This window comes from Narcine bancroftii, chromosome 10, assembly GCF_036971445.1.
Source record: "Narcine bancroftii isolate sNarBan1 chromosome 10, sNarBan1.hap1, whole genome shotgun sequence".
NCBI lineage: Eukaryota > Metazoa > Chordata > Chondrichthyes > Torpediniformes > Narcinidae > Narcine > Narcine bancroftii.
In genome coordinates this window covers 29,861,131-29,889,090 of record NC_091478.1, presented here as the reverse complement: position 1 = coordinate 29,889,090, position 27,960 = coordinate 29,861,131, and the positions used below count along the sequence as shown (strand labels likewise).

General features: G+C 44.5%; 3 protein-coding genes across 5 annotated transcripts in view; all 3 read right to left on the bottom strand.

The window, feature by feature from the left end:
* Positions 1-8,738, bottom strand: part of sh3pxd2aa (SH3 and PX domains 2Aa) — a 205,028-nt gene extending 196,290 nt beyond the window's left edge. For both annotated transcript variants that reach the window (XM_069900483.1, XM_069900484.1), the window contains exons 1-2: positions 8,647-8,738; positions 653-888 (exon numbers count right to left, since the gene is read on the bottom strand). In XM_069900483.1, coding sequence (XP_069756584.1) covers positions 653-730 — 78 coding nt within the window. In that variant the 5' untranslated portion in view covers positions 731-888; positions 8,647-8,738. The remainder of the gene's footprint in view (positions 1-652; positions 889-8,646) is intronic.
* On the bottom strand, positions 815-8,821 carry LOC138743790 (uncharacterized). The gene is made up of 5 exons (XM_069899395.1): positions 8,647-8,821; positions 8,293-8,436; positions 6,628-7,821; positions 1,062-1,196; positions 815-888 (listed from the first exon to the last, which is right to left on the bottom strand). Exons 1-5 carry the CDS (start codon positions 8,819-8,821, stop codon positions 815-817), a joined length of 1,722 nt encoding a protein of 573 aa, XP_069755496.1.
* A 7,290-nt stretch (positions 8,822-16,111) lies between these two features.
* Positions 16,112-27,960, bottom strand: part of rrp12 (ribosomal RNA processing 12 homolog) — a 61,360-nt gene continuing 49,511 nt past the window's right edge. For both annotated transcript variants that reach the window (XM_069900446.1, XM_069900447.1), the window contains 8 exons: positions 26,584-26,739; positions 25,286-25,452; positions 21,675-21,782; positions 21,346-21,395; positions 20,264-20,333; positions 20,025-20,098; positions 19,812-19,894; positions 16,112-17,236 (listed from right to left, as the gene is read on the bottom strand). In XM_069900446.1, coding sequence (XP_069756547.1) covers positions 17,146-17,236; positions 19,812-19,894; positions 20,025-20,098; positions 20,264-20,333; positions 21,346-21,395; positions 21,675-21,782; positions 25,286-25,452; positions 26,584-26,739 — 799 coding nt within the window. In that variant the 3' untranslated portion in view covers positions 16,112-17,145. The remainder of the gene's footprint in view (positions 17,237-19,811; positions 19,895-20,024; positions 20,099-20,263; positions 20,334-21,345; positions 21,396-21,674; positions 21,783-25,285; positions 25,453-26,583; positions 26,740-27,960) is intronic.

Below are 27,960 nucleotides of genomic sequence, written 5' to 3'. Positions count from 1 at the left end.
CAGTTACTCTTTTATAAACATAGTGGTGAGTTCCCGCAATGCTTTGCTCAGGACAGTGGTGGAGGCTGGTATAAAACGGACATTTAAAAGATTCTTAGATGTGGATGGAAAAAAATGGGTAGGGAAGGATTAGATTGTTCTGGAGTAGGTTTAAATCCAGTAGGTCTGCAAAACATCATGGGCCAAAGAGCCTGTACTATCCTGCAATGTTCTACAGTCTACCACATCCAGTCCTTCACAAACTTTGATATCTGGGCTTCGGTGCCCCCCTCTGCAACTAGGTCCTTCCGAAGAGACCTCAATCAGTGAAAATGAAAAGCAACAACAACTCCACAATCACACTCAACAACAATGCTCCACAATGGTGGGTACACAGCCCCTACTATACTCCCTCCACATCCATGACTATACAACTAAGTAATGTTCCCACTCAAATCTCCACCTGATCTCTCGCCCCAGGGTGGCCCTCCAGCCAACACTTTGAAATCCATCCCACCCACACCCCTTGATGTCCACCCATCGCCTTCCATCGTCCACCGAACAGCTGTCCAGGCCCACCCTCCATGCCAGTTGCCCCCTGGTCAGACCCTTCTGTAAATTCGCTCCCAAACTCCATCCCAATGATCCCGAGTCCTGCGCCTCCCACACTTACATAGTGCTTACTGGGGCTCCTCCGCTTCTGCACATCCTTGACTCGCACATCTACCGCAGTGCGGCCCAGGGGCTGCATGTTGCCGACTGCCAGGATGCCGGAGCCACAGTCTGCTACAATTTGCCCTTTCTTTTGCTGGATCCTTCATGCACATGCACGTCCTCAGTGACAGCTTTTCTTCACCTTCTGACGTGGACAACCCCTCCGTTTGATCGATGTGTCTGGCAGAACGAATGCTGTCAACAATTACAAACATATGCTGCTGAGATCAGGCATTAGTATCTTTGTTATTATGATTATCTCTGCTACATTCACTTTATTGTTTTTTTTTTACGTGATGACAAGATTAGGTTTTATTCTGCAGTTAAACCAGATACAGCAAACCCCCCCATCCCTAACCCTAATATACAATGCCCTTGGTCCCGAGGGAACTCTCGCGAACCCTCTCTCACACACGTGACTGCATGAGTTGATTGATGGGTCATCCCGAGAACCGGTAACACCCACTCCTGGTGACGGTGGAGGGCACTCGGTTTAGAGTGTCCTAGCAAAAACCAACAAATTTTGGCAATTTTTGTAAAGGGAGCTTGTTGTGGGAAATTGTGATAGGGCAGAGGGATCAACTGTGTGTGGTGTTATTCCTTGGATTTTTTTTTAAATTTTTTAAATTTTTCACACTATAAACCATATTGATCAAGATACATACATTTTCCTTTTCAAATATATACAGTGTCGTTTTCTCCCCCCCTTCCCTCCTCCCCTCCCTCACCTCCCCTCCCACTTATTTAAAGTTCAGAATCTAAGATACATTAAACTCGTTAAACAATGTTGTCACTCAATAAAAATAAACAAGAAATTCCATGAGTCAGTTCTTTTCATTATCTTCTCCTTCTGTCATTTTAGGTGGTAGATGTCCACGGTAGGTTTTCTCTATTGTGTTTCATGTATGGCTCCCATATTTGTTCAAATATTGTAATGTTATTTCTTAAATTGTATGTTATTTTTTCTAATGGAATACATTTATTCATTTCTATATACCATTGTTGTATTCTCAAATTGTCTTCTAATTTCCAGGTTGACATAATACATTTTTTTTGCTACAGCTACCATAACAAATCTTTTTTGTGCTCCATCCAAATCAAGTCCAAATTCTTTGTTTTTTATATTACTTAGGAGGAAGATCTCTGGGTTTTTTGGTATATTGCTTTTTGTGATTTTATTTAGTATCTGGTTTAGATCTTCCCAAAATTTTTTCACTTTCTCACATGTCCAGATTGCATGAACTGTTGTTCCGGTTTCCTTTTTACAGTGAAAACATCTGTCTGATACTGTTGGGTCCCATTTATTTAACTTTTGAGGTGTAATGTATAACCTGTGTATCCAGTTATATTGTATCATACGTAACCTTGTGTTTATTGTATTTCTCATGGTTCCGGAGCATAGTTTCTCCCTTGTTTCATTCTTTATCTTTATGCTTAGATCTTGTTCCCATTTTTGTTTGGTTTTACCATTTGTTTCCTCATTCTCCTTTTCTTGTAGTTTAATATACATGTTTGTTATAAATTTTTTGATTATCATTGTATCTGTAATCACATATTCAAAATTACTTCCTTCTGGTAACCTTAGACTGTTTCCCAATTTGTCCTTCAAGTAGGATTTCAGTTGGTAGTATGCCAACCTTGTATCATCAGTTATATTATATTTATCCTTCAATTGTTCAAAGGATAATAGTTTATTTCCTGAAAAACAATTCTCTATTCTTTTGATCCCTTTTTTCTCCCATTCTCTAAAGGAAAGGTTATCTATTGTAAAAGGGATTAGCTGATTTTGCATCAGTATTAGTTTTGGTAGTTGGTAATTTGTTTTATTCCTTTCTACATGAATCTTCTTCCAAATGTTGAGCAGATGATGCAATACCGGAGAATTTCTACGTAGTACCAATTTTTCATCCCATTTATATATGTTCAGGTATCTTCTCCCCTATTTTATCTAGTTCTAATCTTGTCCAATCTGGCTTTTCCCTTGTTTGATAAAAATCTGATAGATATCTTAATTGTGCGGCTCTATAATAATTTTTTAAGTTTGGTAGTTGTAAGCCTCCTTGTTTATACCATTCTGTTAATTTATCTAGTGCTATCCTCGGTTTCCCCCCTTTCCATAAAAATTTCCTTATTATTTTCTTTAAATCCTTGAAAAATATCTGTTAATCGTATTGATAATGTCTGAAATAAATATTGTATCCTTGGGAAAATGTTCATTTTAATACAGTTTATCCTTCCTATCATGTTAGTGGTAAATCTTTCCAATGCTCTAAGTCGTCTTGTAATTTTTTCATTAGTGGATAATAATTGAGTTTATACAGATGGCTGAGGTTTTTATTTATTTGTATACCTAGATATCACATTGCTTGCATTTGCCATCTGAATGGTGATTCTTTCTCAAATTTTGAGAAATCCGCATTATTCATTGGCATTGCTTCGCATTTATTTGTGTTAATCTTGTACCCCGACATTTCTCCATATTCCTTCAATTTCCTATGTAATCCTTTTATTGATATTTCTGGTTCTACTAAGTATACTATAACATCAACTGCAAATAGACTGATTTTATATTCCTTGTCTTTTATTTTTATCCCTTTTATTTTATTTTCTGTTCTTATCAGTTCTGCTAGTGGTTCTATGGCTAATGCGAACAATAAAGGAGATAGTGGGCATCCCTGCGTCGTTGATCTGTTTAAGTTAAATTGCTTTGATATATAACCATTTACTGTCACTTTCGCCAATGGCCCCTTATATAATGCTTTAATTCAATTAATACATTTCTCTGGTAAGCTGAATTTTTGTAGTACTTTGAATAAATTAATTTCATTCTATTCTGTCAAAGGCCTTCTCTGCGTCTAAAGCAACCGCTACTATTGGAGTTTTATTTCCTTCTACTGCATGAATTAAGTTAATAAATTTACAGATATTGTCTGTTGTTCGTCTTTTTTTAATAAATCCAGTTTGGTCTAGATTTACTATTTTTGGTACATAGTTGGCTAATCTGTTTGCTAATAGTTTAGCTATTATCTTGTAATCTGTGTTAAGTAAAGATATTGGTCTATATGACGCTGGTATAAGTGGATCTTTCCCTGTATTTGGTATTACTGTAATTATTGCTGTTTTACATGACTCTGGTAAGCTTCGTGTTTTATCAATCTGGTTGATTACTTCCAGAAGGGGAGGAGTTAATAAATCTTTAAATGTTTTATAGAATTCTATTGGGAATCCATCCTCTCCTGGTGTTTTATTGTTCGGTAGTTTATTTATTATCTCCTGTATTTCTTCTATCTCAAATGGTTTTGTTAATTTATTTTGTTCCTCTGTTTGTAATTGCGGTAGTTCAATTTTAGTTAAAAATTCATCTATTTTATCTTCTTTCCCTTCGTTTTCAGTTTGATATAGTTGTTCGTAGAATTCTCTAAAGTTTTCATTAATCTCTGTTGGATTATATGTGATTTGCTTGTCTTTTTTCCTTAATGCCAATACCATTCTCTTCGTTTGTTCTGTCTTAAGCTGCCATGCTAGAATTTTGTGCGTTTTTTCTCCTAGTTCATAATATTTCTGTTTTGTTTTCATTATGTTCTTTTCCACCTTATATGTATGTAGTATTTCATATTTTATTTTTTTATCTGCCAATTCTCTTCTTTTAGTTGTGTCATCCTTCATTGCTAATTCTTTTTCTATATTTGCTATTTCCCTTTCCAACTGCTCTGTTTCCTGGTCGTAACCCTTCTTCATCTTGGTTACATAACTTATTATTTGCCCTCTGATGAACGCTTTCATTGCGTCCCATAGTATAAACTTATCTTTCACTGATTCCGTATTTATTTCAAAGTACATTTTAATTTGTCATTCAATTAATTCTCTAAAATCCTGCCTTTTAAGTAGCATGGAGTTTAATCTCCATCTATACATTCTTGGTGGGATGTCCTCTAACTCTATTGTCAATAACAGGGGTGAGTGGTCTGATAATAGTCTAGCTTTATATTCCGTTTTCCTAACTCTCTCTTGCATGTGAGCTGATAACAGGAATAGATCTATTCTTGAATATGTTTTATGTCTGCCCGAATAATATGAATATTCCTTTTCCTTTAGGTGTTGTTTCCTCCATATATCCAAAAGTTGCATTTCTTGCATCGATTTAATTATAAATTTGGTTACTTTGTTCTTTCTATTAATTTTTTTTCCAGTTTTATCCATGTTTGAATCCAAATTAAGATTGAAATCCCCTCCTATTAGTATGTTCCCTTGCGTATCTGCTATCTTCAAAAAGATATCTTGCATAAGTTTTTGATCTTCTTCATTAGGTGAATATACATTAAGTAAATTCCAAAACTCTGAATATATCTGACATTTTATCATTACATATCTTCTTGCTGGATCTATTATTTCCTCTTCTATTTTGATTGGTACATTTTTACTGATTAATATAGCTACTCCTCTAGCTTTTGAATTATATGATGCTGCTGTTACACGTCCTATCCAATCTCTCTTTAATTTCTTGTGTTCCACTTCAGTTAAGTGTGTCTCTTGTATGAATGCTATATCAATTTTTCCTTTTTTCAATAAATTTAACAGTTTCTTCCTTTTAATTTGGTTATGTATTCCATTAATATTTAAAGTCATATAATTCAACATAGCCATCTTATACTTTGTTTATCTTTCCTTTCCGTTTGCTCATCATCACCTTTCCTTCTTATCCATTTCTGTTTTTTTTTAAGCACATTATAAGACAACATTTCTAAAACATAAAATATTTCTATTACTCTCCTATCTAAAAATCCTTTAACCCCATTATCCCCTCCCCTTCCTGAGTTGCCCTTTGTCCCTTGTCGGGCAACCACATCTCCCCTCTCCATTTGGATTTGCAAAATCATTCGCAAACGTCAACTGATTTCACAGTGACCGTAATTCTTCCCCACCCAGCCCCCACCAGAAAAGATTTTAATCTTCAGAGATAACAAAGGTCACTCTCTTAATTTCCTTCTTACTTCCTCTCTTCCCTTTCTTTCCCTTATTAATTCTTATCTATACTCTATATTTTCTTTTAAATACACATACACACATGTACACACATATATACATACACACACACATATGTATATATATATATATATATAGTTCGTGGTCATTTTTGCTCTCGTTACATGTCTTCATCTCTCTGTTTGTTTTGCAGTTGTTCTGCAAATTTTTGTGCTTCCTCCGGATCCGAGAATAGTCTGTTTTGCTGCCCTGGAATAACTATTTTAAGTACCGCTGGGTACTTTAGCATAAATTTATATCCTTTTTTACATAGGATCGCTTTTGCTGTATTAAACTCCTTCTTTACTATCGAAGGTTATGCTATGCATTGAGTCATTGCTTCCTCTCAGAGCAACACCATATAATTCCATTCCCTCATTAATTTCCCTGTCATTAATGTTCTCTCATTTACCCTATTTCATCTAATTACAGTGGCAGATGGTGTTGGGGGGGATGGGACACGGCGGGGGGGGCCACACGGGAGCACGACACCGGGGAGGGACACATATGGGGGCACGACGCCGGACACACACTCACACACACACACACACGGGTGCACAACGCTGGGGGACATACACACACAGGGATACAATGCAGGGGGACACACACAGACACGGGGACACGATGCCGGGGGGGGACACACGGGGACACGACGCCGGGGGGGGGACACACGGGGACACGACGCCGGGGGGGGGACACACGGGGACACGACGCCGGGGGGGGGGACACACGGGGACACGACGCCGGGGGGGGGGACACACGGGGACACGACGCCGGGGGGGGGGGACACACGGGGACACGACGCCGGGGGGGGGACACACGGGGACACGACGCCGGGGGGGGGGGACACACGGGGACACGACGCCGGGGGGGGGGACACACGGGGACACGACGCCGGGGGGGGGGACACACGGGGACACGACGCCGGGGGGGGGACACACGGGGACACGACGCCGGGGGGGGACACACGGGGACACGACGCCGGGGGGGGACACACGGGGACACGACGCCGGGGGGGGACACACGGGGACACGACGCCGGGGGGGGGGACACACGGGGACACGACGCCGGGGGGGGGACACACGGGGACACGACGCCGGGGGGGGGACACACGGGGACACGACGCCGGGGGGGGACACACGGGGACACGACGCCGGGGGGGGACACACGGGGACACGACGCCGGGGGGGGGACACACGGGGACACGACGCCGGGGGGGACACACGGGGACACGACGCCGGGGGGGGGGACACACGGGGACACGACGCCGGGGGGGACACACGGGGACACGACGCCGGGGGGGACACACGGGGACACGACGCCGGGGGGGGGACACGGGGACACGACGCCGGGGGGGACACACGGGGACACGACGCCGGGGGGGACACACGGGGACACGACGCCGGGGGGGACACACGGGGACACGACGCCGGGGGGGACACACGGGGACACGACGCCGGGGGGGACACACGGGGACACGACGCCGGGGGGGACACACGGGGACACGACGCCGGGGGGGACACACGGGGACACGACGCCGGGGGGGACACACGGGGACACGACGCCGGGGGGGACACACGGGGACACGACGCCGGGGGGGACACACGGGGACACGACGCCGGGGGGGACACACGGGGACACGACGCCGGGGGGGACACACGGGGACACGACGCCGGGGGGGACACACGGGGACACGACGCCGGGGGGGACACACGGGGACACGACGCCGGGGGGGACACACGGGGACACGACGCCGGGGGGGACACACGGGGACACGACGCCGGGGGGACACACGGGGACACGACGCCGGGGGGGACACACGGGGACACGACGCCGGGGGGGACACACGGGGACACGACGCCGGGGGGGACACACGGGGGCACGACGCCGGGGGGGACACACGGGGGCACGACGCCGGGGGGGACACACGGGGGCACGACGCCGGGGGGGACACACGGGGGCACGACGCCGGGGGGGACACACGGGGGCACGACGCCGGGGGGGACACACGGGGGCACGACGCCGGGGGGGACACACGGGGACACGACGCCGGGGGGACGACACACGGGGACACGACGCCAGTGGGGACACACGGGGACACGAAGCCTGGGGGGACACACGGGGACACGAAGCCTGGGGGGACACACGGGGACACAACACTGGGTGGGGACACATGGGGTCCACACACAGGGACACTACGCCGGGGACCAGGGGGGTGGGACACGACGCGGGGAGGGTGGGGACACGACTCTGGGGGTGACACACGGGGACAGGATGCTGGGGGGGTGGGGGTAAACAACACGACGCCGGGTGGGGGGGTCACGGGGACACAACGCTAGGGGGGACGGACACACGACGCGGGGGGGGGGGAGACACACAACAACCTGACGCCGGGGGGGACACGACGCCGGGTCGGGGAGAACACACGGGGACACGACGCCGGGGGGGTGGGGGGTGGACGGGGACATGACGCCGAGGACGATGATGGCGCGGGGGGGGGGGGAACAGCGGAGGCTGGGGGCATTGTCTGGGTGGGGTGGTGGCAGGGGATACTGTCCAGGTTGGGTGGGCACTGACCGTGGGTAGTGGGTGGTGGCAAGGGGACATTGTCCAGGCGGGAGGGCACTGACCGTGGGGAGGGGTGGGTGGTGGGGGGGGGGCGCTGTCCGGGGGTTGTGATGGCGTTGGAGGCTGTCCGGGGGGGGGGTGGCGGTGGCGTTGCTGGGGGGGGGGGATTGTTGGGGGGCGCTGTCCGGGGGTGGGTGGGGGAATGGTGGCGGGAGGTGCTGTCCGGGTAGGGTAGTGGCAGTATCAAGCATTGTCTGGGGGGCGATGTCCGGGTAGTGGGTGGGGGGGGGGGGGGCGGCACTGTCCGGGGGTGAGGGGTCGGCGCCTCTGATCACGACCCCCCAACTTTCAAAACACACGTACCAACTTTATTCTCCGCTCCGTCCACCCATCCTCCGACTTGCTCTCCGCTTATTAAGAAGCCGAAGCCAAACATAATATGGCAGCCCCCAAGGCCAGCTCTCGCGAGAGGTTGGCGCTGAATCCCACCCCTGCTTGTGCCCACAGAAGTTCCTTCGGCGTTCACCGACCCAAGCATTTATCGACCACTTTAGGGACCCCAATGAAACAGTGACTCTGTTCTAAGTATCTCCAGCATTCTCTGCAAGGTGTATTTTAGATAGATGACAGTGTTAAACAATTGAGACAAATTTACAAAGATCAACTATCATTTGCTTGCACTTTCAACTGTGGCTTTTTATTAAACTTAGAGTAAACTTTGTGGCTTTAAATATCCCATTTTATGTTCTGCACGCACTTTGAACTTGTACCCTTTTCCAGCAATTTTAGAGGTATCATTAATCACAGAATTAATTCCCCATTTGCAACACGTTTCCATCTATTGTTTATTGGCCAACTTTGTAACATTTAACCAGTGTGTTGCCAATATTTGTTTAAAAATGCACATTCGTCTCTTGGATTTCTCGGGAAAGTGCCTTGTAGATGCAAACCAGGCAAGCTGAGCAAAATTGGTTGGCAGGAAACAGAGTTTATCACTCCCAAGATCCCCAGAGCTAAAATCAAGCTTTTACAATGAAGAATTAAAAGAAGGTCCAGGAAAATTCACCAGGAGCTGCTCTAATCACGAGTAACACCTTTTCTGGTATCCTTCATCCCTGAAGATGGTGAAATGGATATTTGAATATGAACGATAACAATTGATATGCTTAACTGTCTGTAATAAAACCCTTATCTGAACTAACAGCCTGCCATTCAAATTGATGGTCATCGAGGTTGCTCCATTAAGCTCATTCTCCAAGTCAGCCTGCGTAACCTGTGCTCTGGCTGTGCTCTGGCTGTGCTCCTTGGTCAGGGAGACTCGAAGAGGATTATGCACGTCGCTCGACACCGATGGAGAGCCCCGGGTGACAGCAAATAGCCACCTTTGCTGCTCGAGAGTCACATCAGTGCGTCTGCGAAGTGGACGATCGGCTCCAGTCTCCAAACAAGGTTTCTTTCTCCAGCTGCCGGCGGTCTTCCATATTCTGTTAAAGTTCTATCATCAGACAGAAACTGCTTGTACACAAATCTGTGCAATACAACTTTATTAGATCTGGTTTGAAGAGATGTTTAAGCGCCCTTGCAGTTGGTAACCGAACATTCAGCACACAGATGTCCCACTGATTTGGCATGGAGAATGACCAGAACAGTTCGAGTCTGTTTTCTTCCCTGTCACCCCTAACGTACTCCCACGCCACGTTAGCAAGTAGACTTGCTTGTGTCCCTGACTCTTCTTGTTTATTATTGTTATGAGCGCTGAAAGGCTGCTGGTCAAGTTTTGAGGCGTGAGGACCCTCCCCTTACTGACTGGGTCTGAGGCTCCTCCCACCGACCATAAAGGCGACTGTGCCACAGCCCCCAGCTCATTCCAGGACCAGCCTCCATTCTGCTGCGAAGAAAAGCCTTCTTGTTTCGCTACAACTTCTAGTCTTTGATGATGCATCCGGCTGCTAAAAAAAAATTGGCACGGTGTTGAGTTGTTCGACACTTTTCGAGCCCAGAACAGACACGTCTCGGTGACCAGGCAAAAAGGCAAAAATGTGCTCGGAAGTGGGGGGGGCATTGCTCCCACCACCCCCATCCCAAGCTAAGCCACTGTTCCCTTTGCTCTTCTAGCAGAGAGCTCCCCTTTCCCTCCATCTCAGCTTTATTCTCTTCTATTCTCCCACTTGGATCCCATCTGTTCACTGGTGCTCCCCCACCCCACCCCCGATCCCTGGCCATTTCTCCCTCCCTCCCCCACCTTGCCTGACGAAGGGGCCACGCTAAAACGTTGGTACCCTTGGCTTCCTATGGATGCTGACGTGACCCGTTGAGTTTCTCCAGCATGTTTATTTAAAGGAAATGTGCGATGAAAGTTTTTTTTGAACACAATGGTGCCTGGAAACGGGGCTGCAGGTGTTGGCAGCCGCTGCATTAAGAGGCATTTAAATAGGCATGTGAACATACAGAATATAGAAGGATGTGGATTTTTTTGCAGCCTCGTGGGATTTGTTTAATTTCCAAATCTTTCCAGCTGGTGGGCTGAAGTTGTACTTTTTTGTGCTCCCTCTCAATCAGGTAGCTTGTCTGGATGATTTTCCACTTCCTGATATTGTACTCCATTTACCATGGTCCATCCACACTCTCAATCACCCAGCGCATGTTGCTGCTTCATGTAGTGAAGTGAGGCAGCCGTTGTGAAATGAGACAGCTCGCTGAGGAGGAGGTTGCCAATGGCTCAGCTGGGATGTGGCCTGTGGCAGAAAAGGAGGCTGAAGGAGGAAGAGGAGGAGGCTGGTGGGAGTTATATTACATATATAAGGGGGAAAGAAATAAAAGATCAGGAGGTGTGACAGGTAGAGGGACAGAGCACGAAGTGGGGGGGGGGGGGGGGGGGGAGAAGAAGTTAGAGAGAGAAAAATTTCTGTTCTGCCTGGGCAGAAAAATATGAAATGTCCTCTTTTTTAATTCAAGGTGGGTTCCCCCATAATAGATCCCACAAGATATCTCTTCCCAACCGCAATCCCCTGTCTTCTCCCCATATCCTTTGACACCCTTACTGATCAAGAACCTGTTCACCTGTGCTTTAAATATAGAGTATGGGAATGATTCAACAGATTCACCACCCTCTGGCTGAAGACATTTCTTCTTAACTCTATCCCAAAGGGATGTCTTTTTATTCTGAGTCCACTGGTGCCAGACTCTCCCACTACTGGAAACATGTCCTTTCTATCCAGCCCTTTCAATATTTGGAGCATTTCAATGAGACCCTTCTCATCCTCTAAATTCTAGCAAGTACAGGCCCCCAGAGCCATCAAACATTCCTCCTATGTTAATTTTCTCATTCCAGGGATCATTCTTGTCAACCTCCTCTGGACCCTCTTCAACACCAGCAGATCCTTACTTGAATATGGGACCCCAACGCTGCTTACAATTCTCCAAAGGTGGTTTGACCAACATCTCAGAATTACATATTTGCTTTTATATTTTAAACATCTCAAAATGAATGACATCTGCCCTTCCTTTCTACTGATTCAACCTGCACATTAACCTTTAAGGAATACTGCGCTTGACTCTCAAGTCCCACTTTCAGAATTCTCTCCCCATCAACTTATTTATTCCTTCCACCAATGTAGATGGCCATACATTGTACACTGTGTTCTATCTGCCACTTCTTTGCCCATTCTCCAACCTATCCAAGTCTCTCTGAAGACTTCCTGCTTCCTCAACATGACCTGACCTTGCACCTTTCTTAGTATCATCTGGAAACATGATCCAAAATACATCAATTCCATCATCCAAATAATTTACACATAATGCAAAAATAGAGTGAACACCACACCATTCCTTGTGGTACACCATTAGTCAGACCCAATCTGAAATGCCTCCTCCCTCCAACTCAATTTTCCATCCAATTAACCAGCAAACCTTAAATCTCATGTGCCTTAAACATCCGGACCAGCCAACCAACTAGAGCAACAGGAGGCACCATCGGGAGAGAGGAGTAAATGGAGCTGAACAGGAGATTCGTGACTGCTGTTGAGTTTTGGGAGAATATAAAAGGGTGAGGTCGAGCAGAATGTAATTTTGAAAGGGGTTGGTGGCTTGTCAGTGTTGTTGATTGCTTATTAGAATCAGAATTTATTGTTATGGGCAAGTCACGAAATTCAGTGTTTTGGGGCAGCATCATGGTGCAAACATTCATAATTATAAACCATCTTACAACAATAATTTTAAAAAAATTAATAGTGTACAGAAAGTAAGGCAGTGTCGGTAGTTCATTGTTAATTCAGGAATCTGATGGCAGCAGAGAAGCTGTCCTTGTGCCGCTGAGTGCTCGTCTTTAGGCTCCTGTACCTTTTTCCTGATGGTAGCAGAGTGAAGAGGGCATGGCCTGAGTGGTGGGGGTCTTTGAGGATAGAGGCTGATTTTTTTAAAGACATCCTATCATGCAAGTGTTTTTGATGGATTCCGATGAATAACGGGCTTTGGTGAGGAGAGCAAGTAACACTGAGGTATAGTGGGTAGGTTCTTTTTTCCTACTACTTCAAAGCTAGTCAAATCTTTTCTTCAAGGCTTTTGGTCATGGCAGTAAGTACCATGTTCCTCCTGTGTATTCTGGGAACTCAGGGATGATAGGTCCAGCTGCAGATACTGATGGACAGTACAGGGGGCAAATGCTGAGAATGTTGTGGAGCACACATTTAATGAGTTGGTCACACTAGTTAAAGGATGTAAGGAAGGATGGGGAATGGGTGACCAACAGACAGGAGGTAGTGCAGGAATCCCTTGGGGTCATCTGTCTCCAAAATGCATGGATGCTGTTGGGGGAAATGGTTCATTAAGGAAGTAGGAATAGCCAAGATCATGGAACGATTGGTGCACAGCAGGTCATTCGCCACTCCAAAGAGAAAAGCCCTGGCTTGGTCAATCTCTGCTCATAAGACATGTTCTCCAATGCAGACATTTTGGTAAATCTCTGCGTCCTCTCTGAAGCATCTACATCCTTCCTGTAATGTGGCCAGAACTGAATTCAATACTGCAAGAGTTTTATAGACTACAAGATTCCTCTGTTCCTCCATGCCGTTTAGAATCCTGCCATTAACCATATACACTGCCTTCAAGTTCAATCTTCCAAAGTGCTTCACTTCTCTCTATCCAGATTGAACCCCATCTACCATTTCTCTGAATTCTGCATTCCATCTATATCCTGTTGTAACCTATAACAACCTTCTATTCTATCCACAACACCTCCAACCTTTAAATCAACTGCAAAGTTATTGACCCACCTCCACAGGACACTCTCAATTATGCATCAGCTCTATAAAACTGGAGGGACCACTCAAGAGTATTGTGTTCAGTTCTGGTCACCTCATTAGAGGAAGTACTTGGAAGCAATGGAGAGGGGGCAGAAATTTAGCAGGATGTTGCCTGGATTAGAGAACTTTTCCTTTAAGGAAAAGTTGAATGAGCTTTTCTGTTTGGAGACAGAAGATGAAAGGTGATTTAACAGAGGCATATTGGGTTATGAGGAGTGCTGGAGAAATTTAGCAGGTCAACGCAGCATTCATATATAGTAAAAGGTAAGCAACTTTTCTCCATTGTATGACTTCAGCATCTAGATTCTCTTGTTTAACTTGAATTATGTGGAGCACTGATAAAGTGGACCATACTTTTCCCAGGGCAGCAATAGCCAATAAAAGAGGACATCCATTTAAGGTGAGTTGAGGAAAGTAGGTAGGTTTTATCATTACAGTGAGTGTACCTGGAATGCATTGCCAGGGGTGTCCATGGAAGCTGGTACAATAGGGGTGTTTAAAAGACTCATGGAAAGATACAGATGCAAGAAAAATGGACTGTGAGGGAGGGAAGAGTTATACAAGTCTGCACAACATTGTAGGCTGATGGGGCTACACTATTCCATGAAATAAATGTTGCTCAGACTGGAGGCTTGTTATCTTTAGAAGTTGGATTCTCGGGCAGTGGTTTAAGGTGAGGGGGAAAGATTTAAGAGGGTCCTGAGGGGAAACTTTTTCTCTCAATGCATGGTCCATATCTGGAGTGAGCTGTCAGAGGAAACTGTTGAAATGGATGCATTTCTGACATTCAAGGGATTTGGACAGATTTATGGACACAAAGGGATATGATGGACTTGGATAAATGAAGGCAAATGAGAAGAGCTCAGAATGCTGCCTTGTTGGCATGGACCTATTTCTTGCTATCTAACTGGAGGAGTCTGCATTATAGAAAGTCAAACCATGGGTTCAACATGGGTTCTGTCTGCAATGGTCTTCCCAACCTCCCAGTTCAAAGCTATTTCAACTCTCTTTCCCACTCCCACATTGACCCATTTGTCCAGGGTCTTCACTGCCAGAGTAAAGCCAAATGCAAACAAGAGGAACACCTATTCAACCTGGGCTGTCTTCAACTTCTCCAGTGGTTTGATGTCCACTCCTCCCTCTCTTTTACTCTTGCTTTTATGCTTTCTTTGCTTTTTCTCATCAGCCACAGTTGCCTCATCCTCTGTTAAGAACCCTTCTTCTTTAGGATGAAATTACTCTCAGAAACCCTTGACATTGCTGGTCTTACCCTCATTCCTCTTAGAATCCCCATCCAATCAATGTTGGCATGCTCCTCTTTTATGTCACTAGAGTTACCTTCATTCAATTGTAATATTGCATGAACAGTGTTCTGCATTGGTGCAGAAAGCAATCTCAAAGCAGTCATCATTATAACAGGGATGAGTTTGAGGGGGAGTAGGTTTGGAACAAAGATGGATCCATGTCACCGACAAGAATCCAGACAGGGTTGGGACTGTGCAATTGCCCATAGCTACGCCTTTCATTTGACGTAATTAAGGAGTCAAAAAGGAAGTTATTCAGAGTAAGAGCTAAATCAATCACTCCACTCTGCATGACTCACCTTGGTCCACTTGGCCCCTTTGTATTCCTTACCTCCCTGTGTCCGACACCTGCCAATCCTCTGCCTAGTTCACCAGCTACATATGGGCGTGCCTCAAACCTCCCAACCTGGCCTTTCTACTCTGCTTTCTATTCTAATTTTTCTGACCTGATAAAGAATTTCAGCTCAAAATGTCAACAACTCTTTTTCTCCCTCTGATGCTGCTCCATTGGCTAACTTCCCACAGCTGATTGAGTTTGGTTATGGTTTCCTTCCAGATCTTGCCTGACAAATCTGTCGGAATTCTTTGAGGATATACAAAGAATCAATGCATATTTTGTACTTTGGATTTTCAGGTCTTTGATACCTCACATGGTATTTCTGCAAAGGTATTAGCATGGAGAGAAGATTGGCATGGTGAGACTTGAGGGCCTGTTTGGCAGGCTGCCACTGACTGGATGTGGGGCTGGGGGTTTTCACATTATATGTTAATTACACTGGATATCAAAGATTTTACTTCTTGAATAATTTTGGGTGTATTTTATTAATTTTGGACCGCTGGTCATGAAAATCACCCTAAAAATTTCCTATCTTGTACCATTGTTTAGATATAACCTATTTTTGTGATTTCCTGTCATATTTTTAACATGCTTGAAGCATACAAAACCACAAAGTGCAACATGTCATTGAAAATTCATTTTCTGCATTCAAACATGGACTTCTTCCCTGCAGATGTTGGTGCAGTGACGAACATGGTGAAAGGTTTCACCAGGGCATTGCAACCATGGAAAAGTCTTATTAGGGCAACTGGAATCCATTAATGCTGGCTGACTACTGTTGGACGCAGACATGAGAGGCATCTGACGCAGAGTACAAATGAAAATCAAGGACAAGACATTTTTAGGTCAGTTGAGCTAACAATGTGCCAGCATCACGCAATCAAACATTCCAAATCCAACAGTTCATTTAATATTTCTCCAACTTCCTACATGTTACAGCAAATCTGAAATTATCTTTCTCCTCAGCGTGGAGTTGTCTATCATAATCTACAAGTGTTTTTCAGGAAACAAACTTTAAAAAAAACCATTGTCTAATGTAATCTGGATGATGGAATTGATTGTGACCAGGTTTGCAGATGATGGGTGAAGGGGCAGGTTGTGTTGAGGAAGCTGGGAGTCTGTAGGACGTGGACAGGTTGGGAGAATAGACAGGGAAGCATCGGAAAATGCGCAGCTTTGGAACATGCCAGGGGAAATACAACACATGGAAGTCTATGGTTCTGTACTTGAGATACAGAATTGGCATGATGAGAGAAGACATTGGTTAATTGTAGATGGTTCATATTCTGTATGAAGGTTCGTGACAAGTGGTGTTCCACAGGAATCTGTTCTGGGAACTCCCCACCCCCACCCCCCACCTTTGTGAATTTTAATCATAACCTGAATGAGAAAGTGGAAGGGTGGGTTAGTAAGTTTGGAGATGACACATAGGTTGGAGGTGTTTTGGATAGTCTGGAGGGTTGTCAGAGGTTACAGAGCTATTGATAGGATGCAGAGCTGGACTGAAAAGTGGCAGATGGAATTTAACCCAGAAAAGTGTGAAGTGGTTCATTTCAGATTAAATCTGAAGCCAGTATACCATGTTAACGGGAGGTCTCTGAGCAGTGTGAACAAACTGAGAGAACGGTTTATGTCCATTGGACATTCATAGCTGCTGCACAGGTTGACAGTGTTGTTCAGAAGGCGCTTGGTGTGTAGGTCGCTAACCAAAGGGATCAAGTTCAACAGCCTGTTTCCATACTGTGAGACTTTTACACCCAATGCAATTATTCAACAAATGCTTTTCTGATAGATTTAATTTCACTCAATTCATCGCAAACATAAAAATGAGGTCTTTCTGTTTCCAGGCCCATAATGGAAAAGCACATCAGCAGTGAATCAGTCACCAAGTCCACAAATATCCACTGCTCTTCACAGTCAATCACTTTGTCCTTTTCCTACTGTGCAGTCTGTGGCCAGCGATTCGGTTCTTCACCAGGCCCTTGAACTGCCCGCTCACCTTGGCCTTGTTCCTGAGAAGACAATAGCCGTTTCTTTAAGTCTCCAGACAATGTGATTGTAGTTCAATGCACAGATGTGCTGGAGAAACTCAGCAGGTCATGCAGCGTTCTTTATGTAGCAAAGACATGTAACCAATGTTTCGGGGCCTGAGCCCTTTGTCAAGATATGAGCTTATAAAATGGTGTTGGGAAGGGCAGGGGAGGAGACGAGCCACTTATTGGAACAATTCAAACCTGGCAGCAATGTCTGCTACTGGAAGATGCGCTCTAAAAGGACAGTAGGTCAAAGCCCTCTTCCTCATTACCTACCAGCTCATGTCCCCTCCTCCCCCCACTACCACTTAATTTGGGCTTCTACCCTCTTTCTTGCCAGTCCTGGAGAAGGGTTTTGACCACTGCCTGACGCGGCACAAAGATTGAGAGTGTAGTGAACAGCAAGGCTTTCAAAGCTTGCAGAGGGATCTGGACCAGCTGGAAAAATGGGCTGGAAAATGGCAGATAGAATTTAATGCAGACAAGTGTAAGGTGTTGTATTTTGAAAGGTCAATCCAAGGTAGGATATACACAACAGTAAATCACAAAAATCTGTAGACACCACGGTTGAAGTAAAAACACAAAGCAGGAGAAACTCAGCAGGTCAGTGTCCTTTATGTAACAAAGGTAAAGATACATAACCAAGGTTTTGGCCTTGAGCCCTTCATCAAGGTATGAGAGAATGTACTGATTATAGGAGTTGGGATGTTATGGTAAAGTTGTATAAGACATTGGTGAGGCCAAATTTGGAGTATTGTGTACTGTTCTGGTCACCTAACTACAGCAATGATATCAATAAAGTTGAAAGAGTGCAGAGAAGATTTACAAGGACGTTGACCAGATGTCAGGAAATGAGTTACAGGGAAAGGTTAAACGGTATTTTCAAAAACATATGGGAATTGGAGATTAATTGGTGCATTTGGGCAGCATTGGTTTGAGGGCCTGTCATTGTGTTGCATCGCTAAAAATTCAAAAAACAACATAAGACTTTATTCCCTGAAACATTAAGGAAAAAGAAGTGATTTAACAGAGGTATATAAAATTATAAAAGGTATAGAATATTACGGCACAGTACTGGCCCTTCAGCCCATGATGTTGTGCCAACCTACTCAACAATCCAAACCTTCCTTACTTCATATGCATAACCCTCCATTTTTCTTACATCCATGTGCCAGAGTCTTAAATGTGATTGTACCAGCTTCCACCACCACCCCTAGCAATGCATTCCAAGCACCCACCATTCTCTCTGAGAAAAAAAACTTATCCCTGATGTTTCCCTAAACTTTCCTCCCCTCATCTTAAACTACTCCGACCCTGGGAAAAAGATTTATCTATCCTTCTCATAATCTTGCAGACCTCTAAATCACCTCTCATCCTTCTTCGCTCCAAGGAGAAAAGCCCTGGTTCTGTTAACCTTGCCTCCTAAGATATGTTCTCCATTCCAGGCAGCATCCTGGTAAATCTCCTCTATACCATCTGCATAGCTTCTACATCCTTCCTGTAATGAGGCAATCAAAATTGAACACAATCTTCCAAGTGTGGTCTCACCATAGTTTTATAGAGCTACAACATTACCTCATGACTCCTGAACTCAATCCCCTGACTGACCAAGGCCTGCACACTCCAAACTGGCAGTGGCCAAACTTGCTTAACACAAGAGTCACATAAAATAAACTTCAGATGTTTGAGAGCCGCAATCATGCGAGACCCACTAATACTACCACTGTGAGCACCAGCTCATACGATTCCTGTGTCAGCCAACATATTTCCACGAGCCGCACATTATGTGTCGAAGAGTTGCACCTGGCTCACAAGCCGCGGTTTGGCCACCCCTGCCTTTTTAACTACCCAATCAATCTGCACGACAAACTTGGAAATCCATAGATTTGGATCAAAAGTCTCTCCATTCTTCCACATTAAGGTAGAATGTCATTAACCAGTTTCTCCACCTTCAAATTCACCTTTCAATATGCATCTCTTAAGTCAGAGTAAATGCAAGCAGGCTTTTTCCACTGAGGTTAGGTCATAAGAGAACTAGAGGGCATGGGTTAAGGATGAAAAGGTGTGATGTTTAGGAGGAATTCCAAAAACCAGGCCTGAGACCATGGCCTGGCACACTGTCAGGCCCAAGACCACAGGCCCCATGCACACTCCCGGGCCTGGACTTCAAGCCCTTCAGACCCCACACACGGCCCCAGGCCCCACGTGTGCCTGGGGCCAGACGGCAGCCCAGCACGCGGCCGAGATCGTGATCCAGCGCATGCCCAGGGCTGATACCATGAGCCTAGTGGGCGCACCCGGACCCCAGACCACAGGACCTGCATCCGCACCCAGGTAGCACAATGCAGGCCCGGCGCACGCCCAGGCCCGAGACCAAGGACCATGCACACAGCTGAGACTACAGGCCCCACGCGCGCCTAGGCTCCAGACCATAGGCCCCGTGCACAGCCAAGACTGCAAGCATCGTGCGCACCCAGGCCTGAGCCTACATGTCCCTTGCATGCTGCCCTGGCAGATGCACACATCCTGTATCCAACCAATGCCCTCTTCTTACCTTCTGTTCAGTTGAGATTTGTTAAGTGGGACATATGCGAAGGGATCAGGTTTACCTTTCCGCTTCACATCCCCTCGACCTTTCTGAAAGGAGACAGCAAATGAATACCAATTAATGACTTAAGTCCATGGCCATGGAATGGTGAAAGAGGGCAGACAAGCAGCTGCAGTCTGGCCACACAGACACCTTACATTAAATACAGCCGTCACTCACCTTTGATCGATATTCAGCACCGTATTCTTTATCTTTCTTCAAAGGTTTGGGCCTGGCAGCTCTGGAACTTCCAGCTGAAACAAAGAAGTTTGTGAGTTGCTGTAGTAAAATGTACAATTCAAGAAAGCAGTATCACCCACATCACTCTACACATTTTCTCACAGAGCCACAGGCAGCATTTACACACACAGATCACACGCCCACGATAGATGGGGGGGCCAATAGAATTCTCCACTCACATTTGTGCCTGGAATCAATCTGCATCTCATCACCATCAGCACTTTTAACTCTTTGCTTTTGTCCAGATTTCTAAATGGAGAAAAAAAAACACAAATTAAAATTATACAGCATGGAAGCCTGCCCTTCTGCTCACTGGTTTGGGCCAACGCAGCTATCTCTTCAAGGTCACCCATATAATTCTGTCCAGTCCATACCCTCTACTCCTTTCCTTGCCTTATAGCTGCCTGTTTTTCCATGTCTCTGCTACTTCATCAGCCCCTGGGGACTCATTTTAAGACCTCTAGCACCTGCACCACAGTACATGGTCTCTCTTTGGCATCACTATGTGCTAACCCGAGTTCCCTCGGGTTAATATAGATGAGAAGTACAGAGGGTCATGCCTTTCTCCTGTGACTCCACATAATGACCTTGCTGATGCTTTGATGGGTCCCTATTCTCTACCTAGTTATTCTTATACCCTTAATATACTTGGGTAATTTCCTTGGAGGTTATTTTCCAGAGCCTCTCATCCCCATTTATCTCTGCCCTCCTTATTTCTCTCCAAGTGTTCTCCTATGACCTCCCTAGTCCTCAAGAAATTCATGATCCTATCGGATAATACCCAATATGGTCCTCTTTTTTGTTCTTGACCAGAGCCTCAGTATCTCAAGTCATCCAGGTTCCCTAATCGTGCCAGCCTTACCTTTCATTCTAAAAGGGATTCTATCACTATTTACCATCTTCCCACTTGCCAGCCATCCTGTCGTCGACACGAGGATGTTCCTTCCTTTTAGGGGGCGATTGCAGATTTGAGAAGGGGAAAACATAGAACATTATGGAAGGGTATGGGGAAGATATCAGAATTGGAAACTAAGATGTCTTGGAGGAGGTGGGAAGTCCTTGCAGTATTGGAGTGGCATCTCATAAAGCAGGGCACTCCTATGCCAGTGTAAGGTAAGGATGAAGTGGTGGGGAAGAAGTCTAGAGTGCAGTAAAAAGTAGGCAGGGGAGTTACAGATGGGGCATAGAGCAAAGGGCTGGCCTTGAAGCTGCTCTGTGATGGCTGTTACTTACTGTACCTGACCTGGGCAAGAACACTCACACTTTTCACACCAACTTCTTCCAAGATTTCATTGGCTTCATCTTCAGAATCTGTGAACAAAGACATTTCCATCACCATTTCATTTCCGCAGCAAACAGAACTCTGCTTTCTAGAGTGTCCAAGGGCAATTGTATTCAAAGTAGGGGCCTCAACCACAACTCCATTACCATTGCCCACTTGCACCCTAGAACACAGCTTTATGACGTGTGATGTGCGAGGAGCAATGTGGTGCTTGGATGTGGCTAGGTAAACGGTGGGAGGTTTCTTGGACCAGTCTGCTGGCCAAAAGGAACGTAGTTGAACATTGGAAAGAATGACAGGAAGTTCACCATTCATCTGCTTGGCTGATGGTTCTTCACTGATGACCAATCGGCCATCTGGCGTTACAGTGAAATTGTGTTGGATCTTTGATCTCTTCCTGTGCTCTGGGTTAGTTGCTGAAAAGACAAAGAATAGACTGAGGTCAAAATCAAACTCACTTCTGTAAAAGTAAGCTAATGCACCTCCATGAAACCCTAATTATTGTCAACGGCCCGTCAGCATCCTCCTGCTCACCACCAGCATTCTGCAATGCTACCACCTGCCTCAGCAAAACACTGCCTTCACCTTCCTCAATAACTCTGTACCAGCGGCATTACAACGCCCCTTACCAACACACTTAACTTCTGTCACATTGACAAAATTAAGGTACATAATAGACTGAGTGGTACAGCATAGAAACTGGCCCGATGGCCCAACACATCAGTACTGACCTTTTACCCATCTACACAATACCTCTTCCCTGCATTAGTCAGCTATCCTTCAACATATTACTTAGCAATGTGGAGGATCTTAGCATCCAAGTCCAGAGATCTCTGGAGGTTGATAGGGTGGTTAAGAAGGTGCAAGATGTGCAGGCCTTCAAGAGCCGTGAGGTAACGTTGCAACTCTAAAATTCTGATTAGACTACACTTGGAATGTTGTGTTCCATTCTGGTTGCCTCATTACAGGAAGAATGTGGAAGCTTTGGAAAGGGTGCAAAGTTACCAGGGTGTTGCTTGGAATGGGGACTATGTCTAATGAAGAAAGATTATATGAGCAAGGACTGGAGGATAGAAGCAATTTAAAAGAAGTATACAAGATTGTGAGGACCATAGATAGCATTGACAGCCAGCACCTTTTAACCAGGGAGCAATGGACATCTGTTTAAGGTGAGTGGAGGAAAGTTTAGTGGAGACACCAGAGATGAGTATTTTTTTAATATAAATAGAGTGGTAAATTCCTGGAATACATTGCTAAGGATGGTGGTGGAAGCAAGTACAATATGGATATTTACACTCTTGGACAGTCGCATGGATACTAGAAAAATAAGGTCTTATGGGATGCAAAGTTGGGATGGGTTATATTGGTGGTAGAATAGGTTTATACAGATCAGCACAACACCATGAGCCAAAAGGACAGTACTTGCTGTACAGTTCAAGTTCATTATCAACTGACTGTACATACCCATCCAGATAAAGAAGTGTTTCTCTGGGCCACAATCCACACACATAGACACACAATACATTTCTCATTCAACACATAACAACACTGGACATCGAAGATTTTATTTCCTGAACACTTTGGGGTATATTTTATGGATTTTGGGCTGCTGATCATGAAAACAGCCATAACCTTTTCCGATCATGGACTGTTTTTTAGATATAACAGTTTTGTGATTTCCTGTCATATTTTAAGTCCACTAGCATATTGCCCACAAAGCAAGCTATTTTGGTCAGTCGGAGCATGTGTAGGCATGAACTCACTGCAGGTGCTATGCAAATGTTGTCTTAGGCCTGGGAATGCTTGGTCAGGATAGATGCAGAGACGCTATAAAAGCAGCTCACATATACAGATGCTGTGCATTACATTGATTATTGATTGAATGCATGTTAATGCACATGTTCTTCAGGCAATAGCATAGTGAATGTACTTAACAATAGCATTTATTGTCTTCAGGAAGATTCAATATAGCTGAAATGTCTTGTCAATGTCACGACAGCTGCGCTACGTTCTGTTACATTTGTGGCAAGTATACGCTTAAGGCTCAAAGACACAGCATGACTGCACTTATTAAGAAAGCCTATGAACTTTACTTTGGTTGTAAAATTGGTGATCAAGACAAACCTTGAGCTCCTCACATTTTTTGTGCAGCGTGTGCAATCAACCTGAAAGCATTATGTTAGTATCATCATGTAATGCCAAATTCATTAAAAGTTTATTTAATGTTTCTCTAACATCGTACGTGATACAGCAAATCTGAAATTACATTTGTGTTCAGCCTGAAACTATCATAATCCCCAGGAAGCAAACCTTGTGAAAACATTTGTTGACCAGTGTAATTACACACACACATTTAAAAAAATAAAACAAATAGATATAAATATACTGGAATAATTTATTCAGTTTCATTTCATGGCCTTTTATCACGCGAAATGTCTAATTTTTAAAGAATTTAGTTTATAAGAGACCTAAAGTTACAAGTTTAATCAATCTCACAGCCTGCGGGAAGAAACTATTTTCCAGCCAGCGGGAAGAAACTATTTCCCAGCCTGGCAGTCCCGATTTTGATGCTTCTGAACCTCCTTCCTTGATGGTAGTGGGTCAAAGATACTATATGCTGGATGGTAGGGGTCCTCAACAGTTCTTGGAAATTATTGGAAAGGATACTTAAGGATAGGATTTATGCACATTTAGAAAGTTGCAGTCAGATTAGAAATAGTCATCATGATTTGTGAGGGACAGGACATGTCTTACCAATTTGACCAAGTTTTTTTAAAGAAATGACAAAAATGGTTAATGAGGGTAGGGCAGTGGATGTTGTCTACTCAAACATTATTAAGGTGTTTGACAAGTCCATCTTGGTAGGCTGGTTCAGAAAGTGCAAATGTAACAGATCCAAGACATGTTGATAATTTGGATACGAAAATGGTTGGCTCATAGAAGGCGGAGGATAGTGATGGAACAGTGTTATTCTGGCTAGTGACCTGAGACCAGTGGTGTTCCACAGGGATCAATGCTGGGACCCCTGTTTGTGAAATGCATAAACAACATGGATGAAAAATAGGTGGGTGGGTGGCTTTGTAATACTGCAGACAATACAAAGATTGGTTAAAACACGATAGGCTGCAGATGCTGTGATTTTAGTAAACACACCAAAATGTTGGAACTCAGCCGGTCTTTTCAGCATCTAAAGGATTTTTGACAAAGATATGTTGTTGATGTTTCAGGCCTGAGCCCTTCTTCAAGATAAATCAGAAAAGGCAGAAATAGGACACAACTTATCTAAACTTCACAGATAACATAGTCTCAGCAACATCCTGATGAACCTGCTCTGCACCCTGTCCAATTTGATATCCTTCCTGGAGCTGGTGGTCAGAACTTCACTCAATACTCCCGGTATGTTCTCACCAATGCTTTGTGCAGCTGGACCAGGATGTCCCAACTTTTGCTTCATCACCTCGTTCACCCAAGTTTCCATTTTCATAAATCAATACATCAAAGCCCCAAGGCCTCTCTGTCGTACAACATTCCCCATTACCCTACCATTCATTTTACAAATCCCACCTTGGTTTGACTGACAAAAATTCAATACTTCACACTTGTCCAAGTTAAATTCCATTGGCCTCTCCTTGGCTCACCTTTCCAACCACCTGACTAAATGTCCCTTAAATGTAGTGATTGTATCTGATTCCATCACCTCAGCTCACTTCAGTCCAGGGAAAACCAGCCTCCCATAACTAAAGTCCCTCAATCCAGGCAACATCCTGGCAAATATTCTCTGCCCTCCAGCCCAGCCACATTCTTCCTATGGTAAGGCAACATGTGAACTGTGGCTCATGACAAGAAATGGTGATGCTCTTCTTGAAAGATAGAGCAGGCTCAGAGTCACCTGGCCTCCTATTCAGTGTTGTGTTCTTACCCAGCACTCTCTGTGACACTTGTGGATCTAAGAAATTGAGCGGTTCATCCTCTCCACCTTCTTTCAGCCATGCTGGCCTCATTTGAATAGGTCGCTTTTTCAATTCTTTTTTCTCTTCCTCATTTGCATCATCTTCAGAATCAGTCTCAGCCAGAATGTCTTCAATACTAGAGTGAAATCAGAGGAATATGAGACATATAGGAACTGAGCACTCCCACCTTGAGCCCTGCTTGACCACTGTTCCACACAAACAACTATTTTCCGTTCAGGCAGGAACCAGGCACCATGACCAGGAATGAGCATGGCGCTGTGAGCAGGAACCAGCACCACAGCCGTGAACCAGGCACCAAGAACAGGCACCATCGCCATGAACCAGGCACCATGTCTGGGAACCATTGTACGGTTGGGTTATCACATCAAACTGAGGAAAGATTTTTAGAGGGGATCTGAGGAGTACTTTTTTTTCTACAGAGGGTGGTTCGACATCTGGAATTTACCCTAGATGGAATCAGAATTAGTTGATTTAAAAAGTATTTTGGTATTTGAATTGGCAAGGCACAGAAAGGTATGGGCACTGGGTATCATAGGCATGGAGGTCAGCATGGATGTCGGTTGTCTATGCTGTAGGATGTGGACTCCCCAAGATGCCATATGGCAACATTGAGCAGCATTTTCTCTTCTAGTCTTTGTGCATATTTAAGTTGTCCAGTTTACATTTTAGACATTCCCCTCCACCATCAATAGAGAGCAGGAGATTCTCAGCAATTGTAGTAAATGTCAGGGCAGGCAGTGAAACTCGCTATTACTTGGTAATCGAGGTGTGCATGTTATCTACCAATTAGCAACTCTTGCCCGAGTGAAAGGCATGCAAGAAATGCAGTCTCTCTTCTTCCTCACTCTTAAGAAATTGTCAGCTTCATCAAACTCTACCCCTTGAACAGTGAATGGATAAAGTGAATGCTCAGAGTATTTCCCAGGGTAGACAATTCCAGATATGGAGAGCATAGATTTAAGGTGAAATGGGAGACATTTATGAGGGTGCTGTAGGGTAATCCCCCCAGAGGGTGGTCTGTATCTGGAATGATCTGCCAGAAGATATTGTGGAAGCTAATACAATTATAGCACCCAGAAGACATTTGCTCAGTTAAATGGATTGGAAAGGTCGAGAAGGCTATGGGCCAAATGTAGGTAAATGGGTCACACCTATAATGCCAACTTGGTCTGCATGGACAAGTTGGGCCAAAGGGCCTGTTATGTGCATTGTGATTGTGACTTTCTCACTCACTTTCACAACATACCTGTCCCTGGACTGTTGAGGAGCTTCGTCTTCACTCTCCAACTCACTTGTATTTTGTTTCATAGCCCGTTGTCTTTTGTTACGTGCCTCTGCTTTACGAATGTTAACAAGCACCTTGTGGTACTCCTCAGGAACCATGCTCTCAATCATCTCAAATCTGGACGGTTGCAAATAGAGAACATACAAACTAGTATATTAATTATTTAGGAACTCAATAACGCCAGATGTTGGAATCTTGAGTTAACGAAGAGAAGCTGGAGGATCTCAGCAGGTCAGGCAGCATTCACGGGTAAAAACTGTCTATCAATGTTTCAGGCCAAGATCATTTATCAAGGATAAAGTTGGATGGATTAGGCCTCTCCTTCACTTCCCTGTTGTCTCTCCAACTCTCCCACCTTCTGTCCAACACCCTATCACCTCTTGGCCCCTCCTCACCTTCTTCCATCCCTTGATATGCTGAATTTCATTGCTTCCAATTTTAGTCTCAATCAAGGGTACCCACCCAGACCTAAATTAAAATTAACTATGCATCCAATTGAATTTATATAAATTGCTTCAGCAGTTTCTAGGAAATGCATAGCAATATTATGGAAGTCAGTTACAGATTCTGTATACCACTAGAGATTACTTACAGTTTACAGTGTATGTTTGATACTCTCTGAAGACCTCAGCTCTTGTAACCTCCAATATTATAGTTCATGATATAAATGCTCTATTCCCTGGGCATTTTCCGGTTCTTCCTTCTTTACTCTTTTTCTCTTACTATTCTTTCTTTGCATGGGTTTTGGGGAGAGGGGAGGGAAATGGGAGGGGGGGGGGTGGTTTCTTATATATCACATGTATAACTTTGTGAAATAATTTTTAAATTTAATGAAATGTAATTATTGTGGTTTAAAATTTGTAAATAAAATATTCAAAAAGGGTTCCGACCCAAAATGCTGACTGACCATGGATGCTGCCTGATCCACCGAGTTCCCCAAACTTCTTTGTTCGCTGTTGATTACATTCACAATACTAAAAGAGGCTGACAGGGGACGTCACGATGTCATGAGAAGCAACACGCACCCTAACAATTCCCACGGGATTAATTTTAAAAGTCCATATTAAAAAAGTTTTTTTTAAATCTAACAATTATTCTGAAGTTAAGTTAAGGAGGCTCACAAAACCAACATAAATGAATTTCTCAGCCATTAGAACTCTAGGTTTAATGAGCTACCATTGTGCAGAAATTACTAAGGGTCAGAAGGAATGATCTCCTTTGGGAAACTGAATAGAACATCAATGTGGAAAGGATACTGTGTCAGTAATATTTACCCAGGAGATAGAACATAAATTCCGCAGCGTATAGGTCCTCTGGCCTGCAAGTTGTATAAACCTA

Excerpts from the sequence above, each read along its gene's own strand:
- LOC138743790 (XM_069899395.1), bottom strand. The coding sequence starts at position 8,821 with ATGCTTGGGTCGGTGAACGCCGAAGGAACTTCTGTGGGCACAAGCAGG. Across the intron at positions 8,437-8,646 it reads CGGAGCGGAGAATAAAGTTG|CAACGCCACCGCCACCCCCC; the intron begins GTACGTGTGTTT and ends CCCCCCCCCCAG. Across the intron at positions 889-1,061 it reads CCCTCGGGACCAAGGGCATT|CATTCGTTCTGCCAGACACA; the intron begins GTATATTAGGGT and ends AATTGTTGACAG.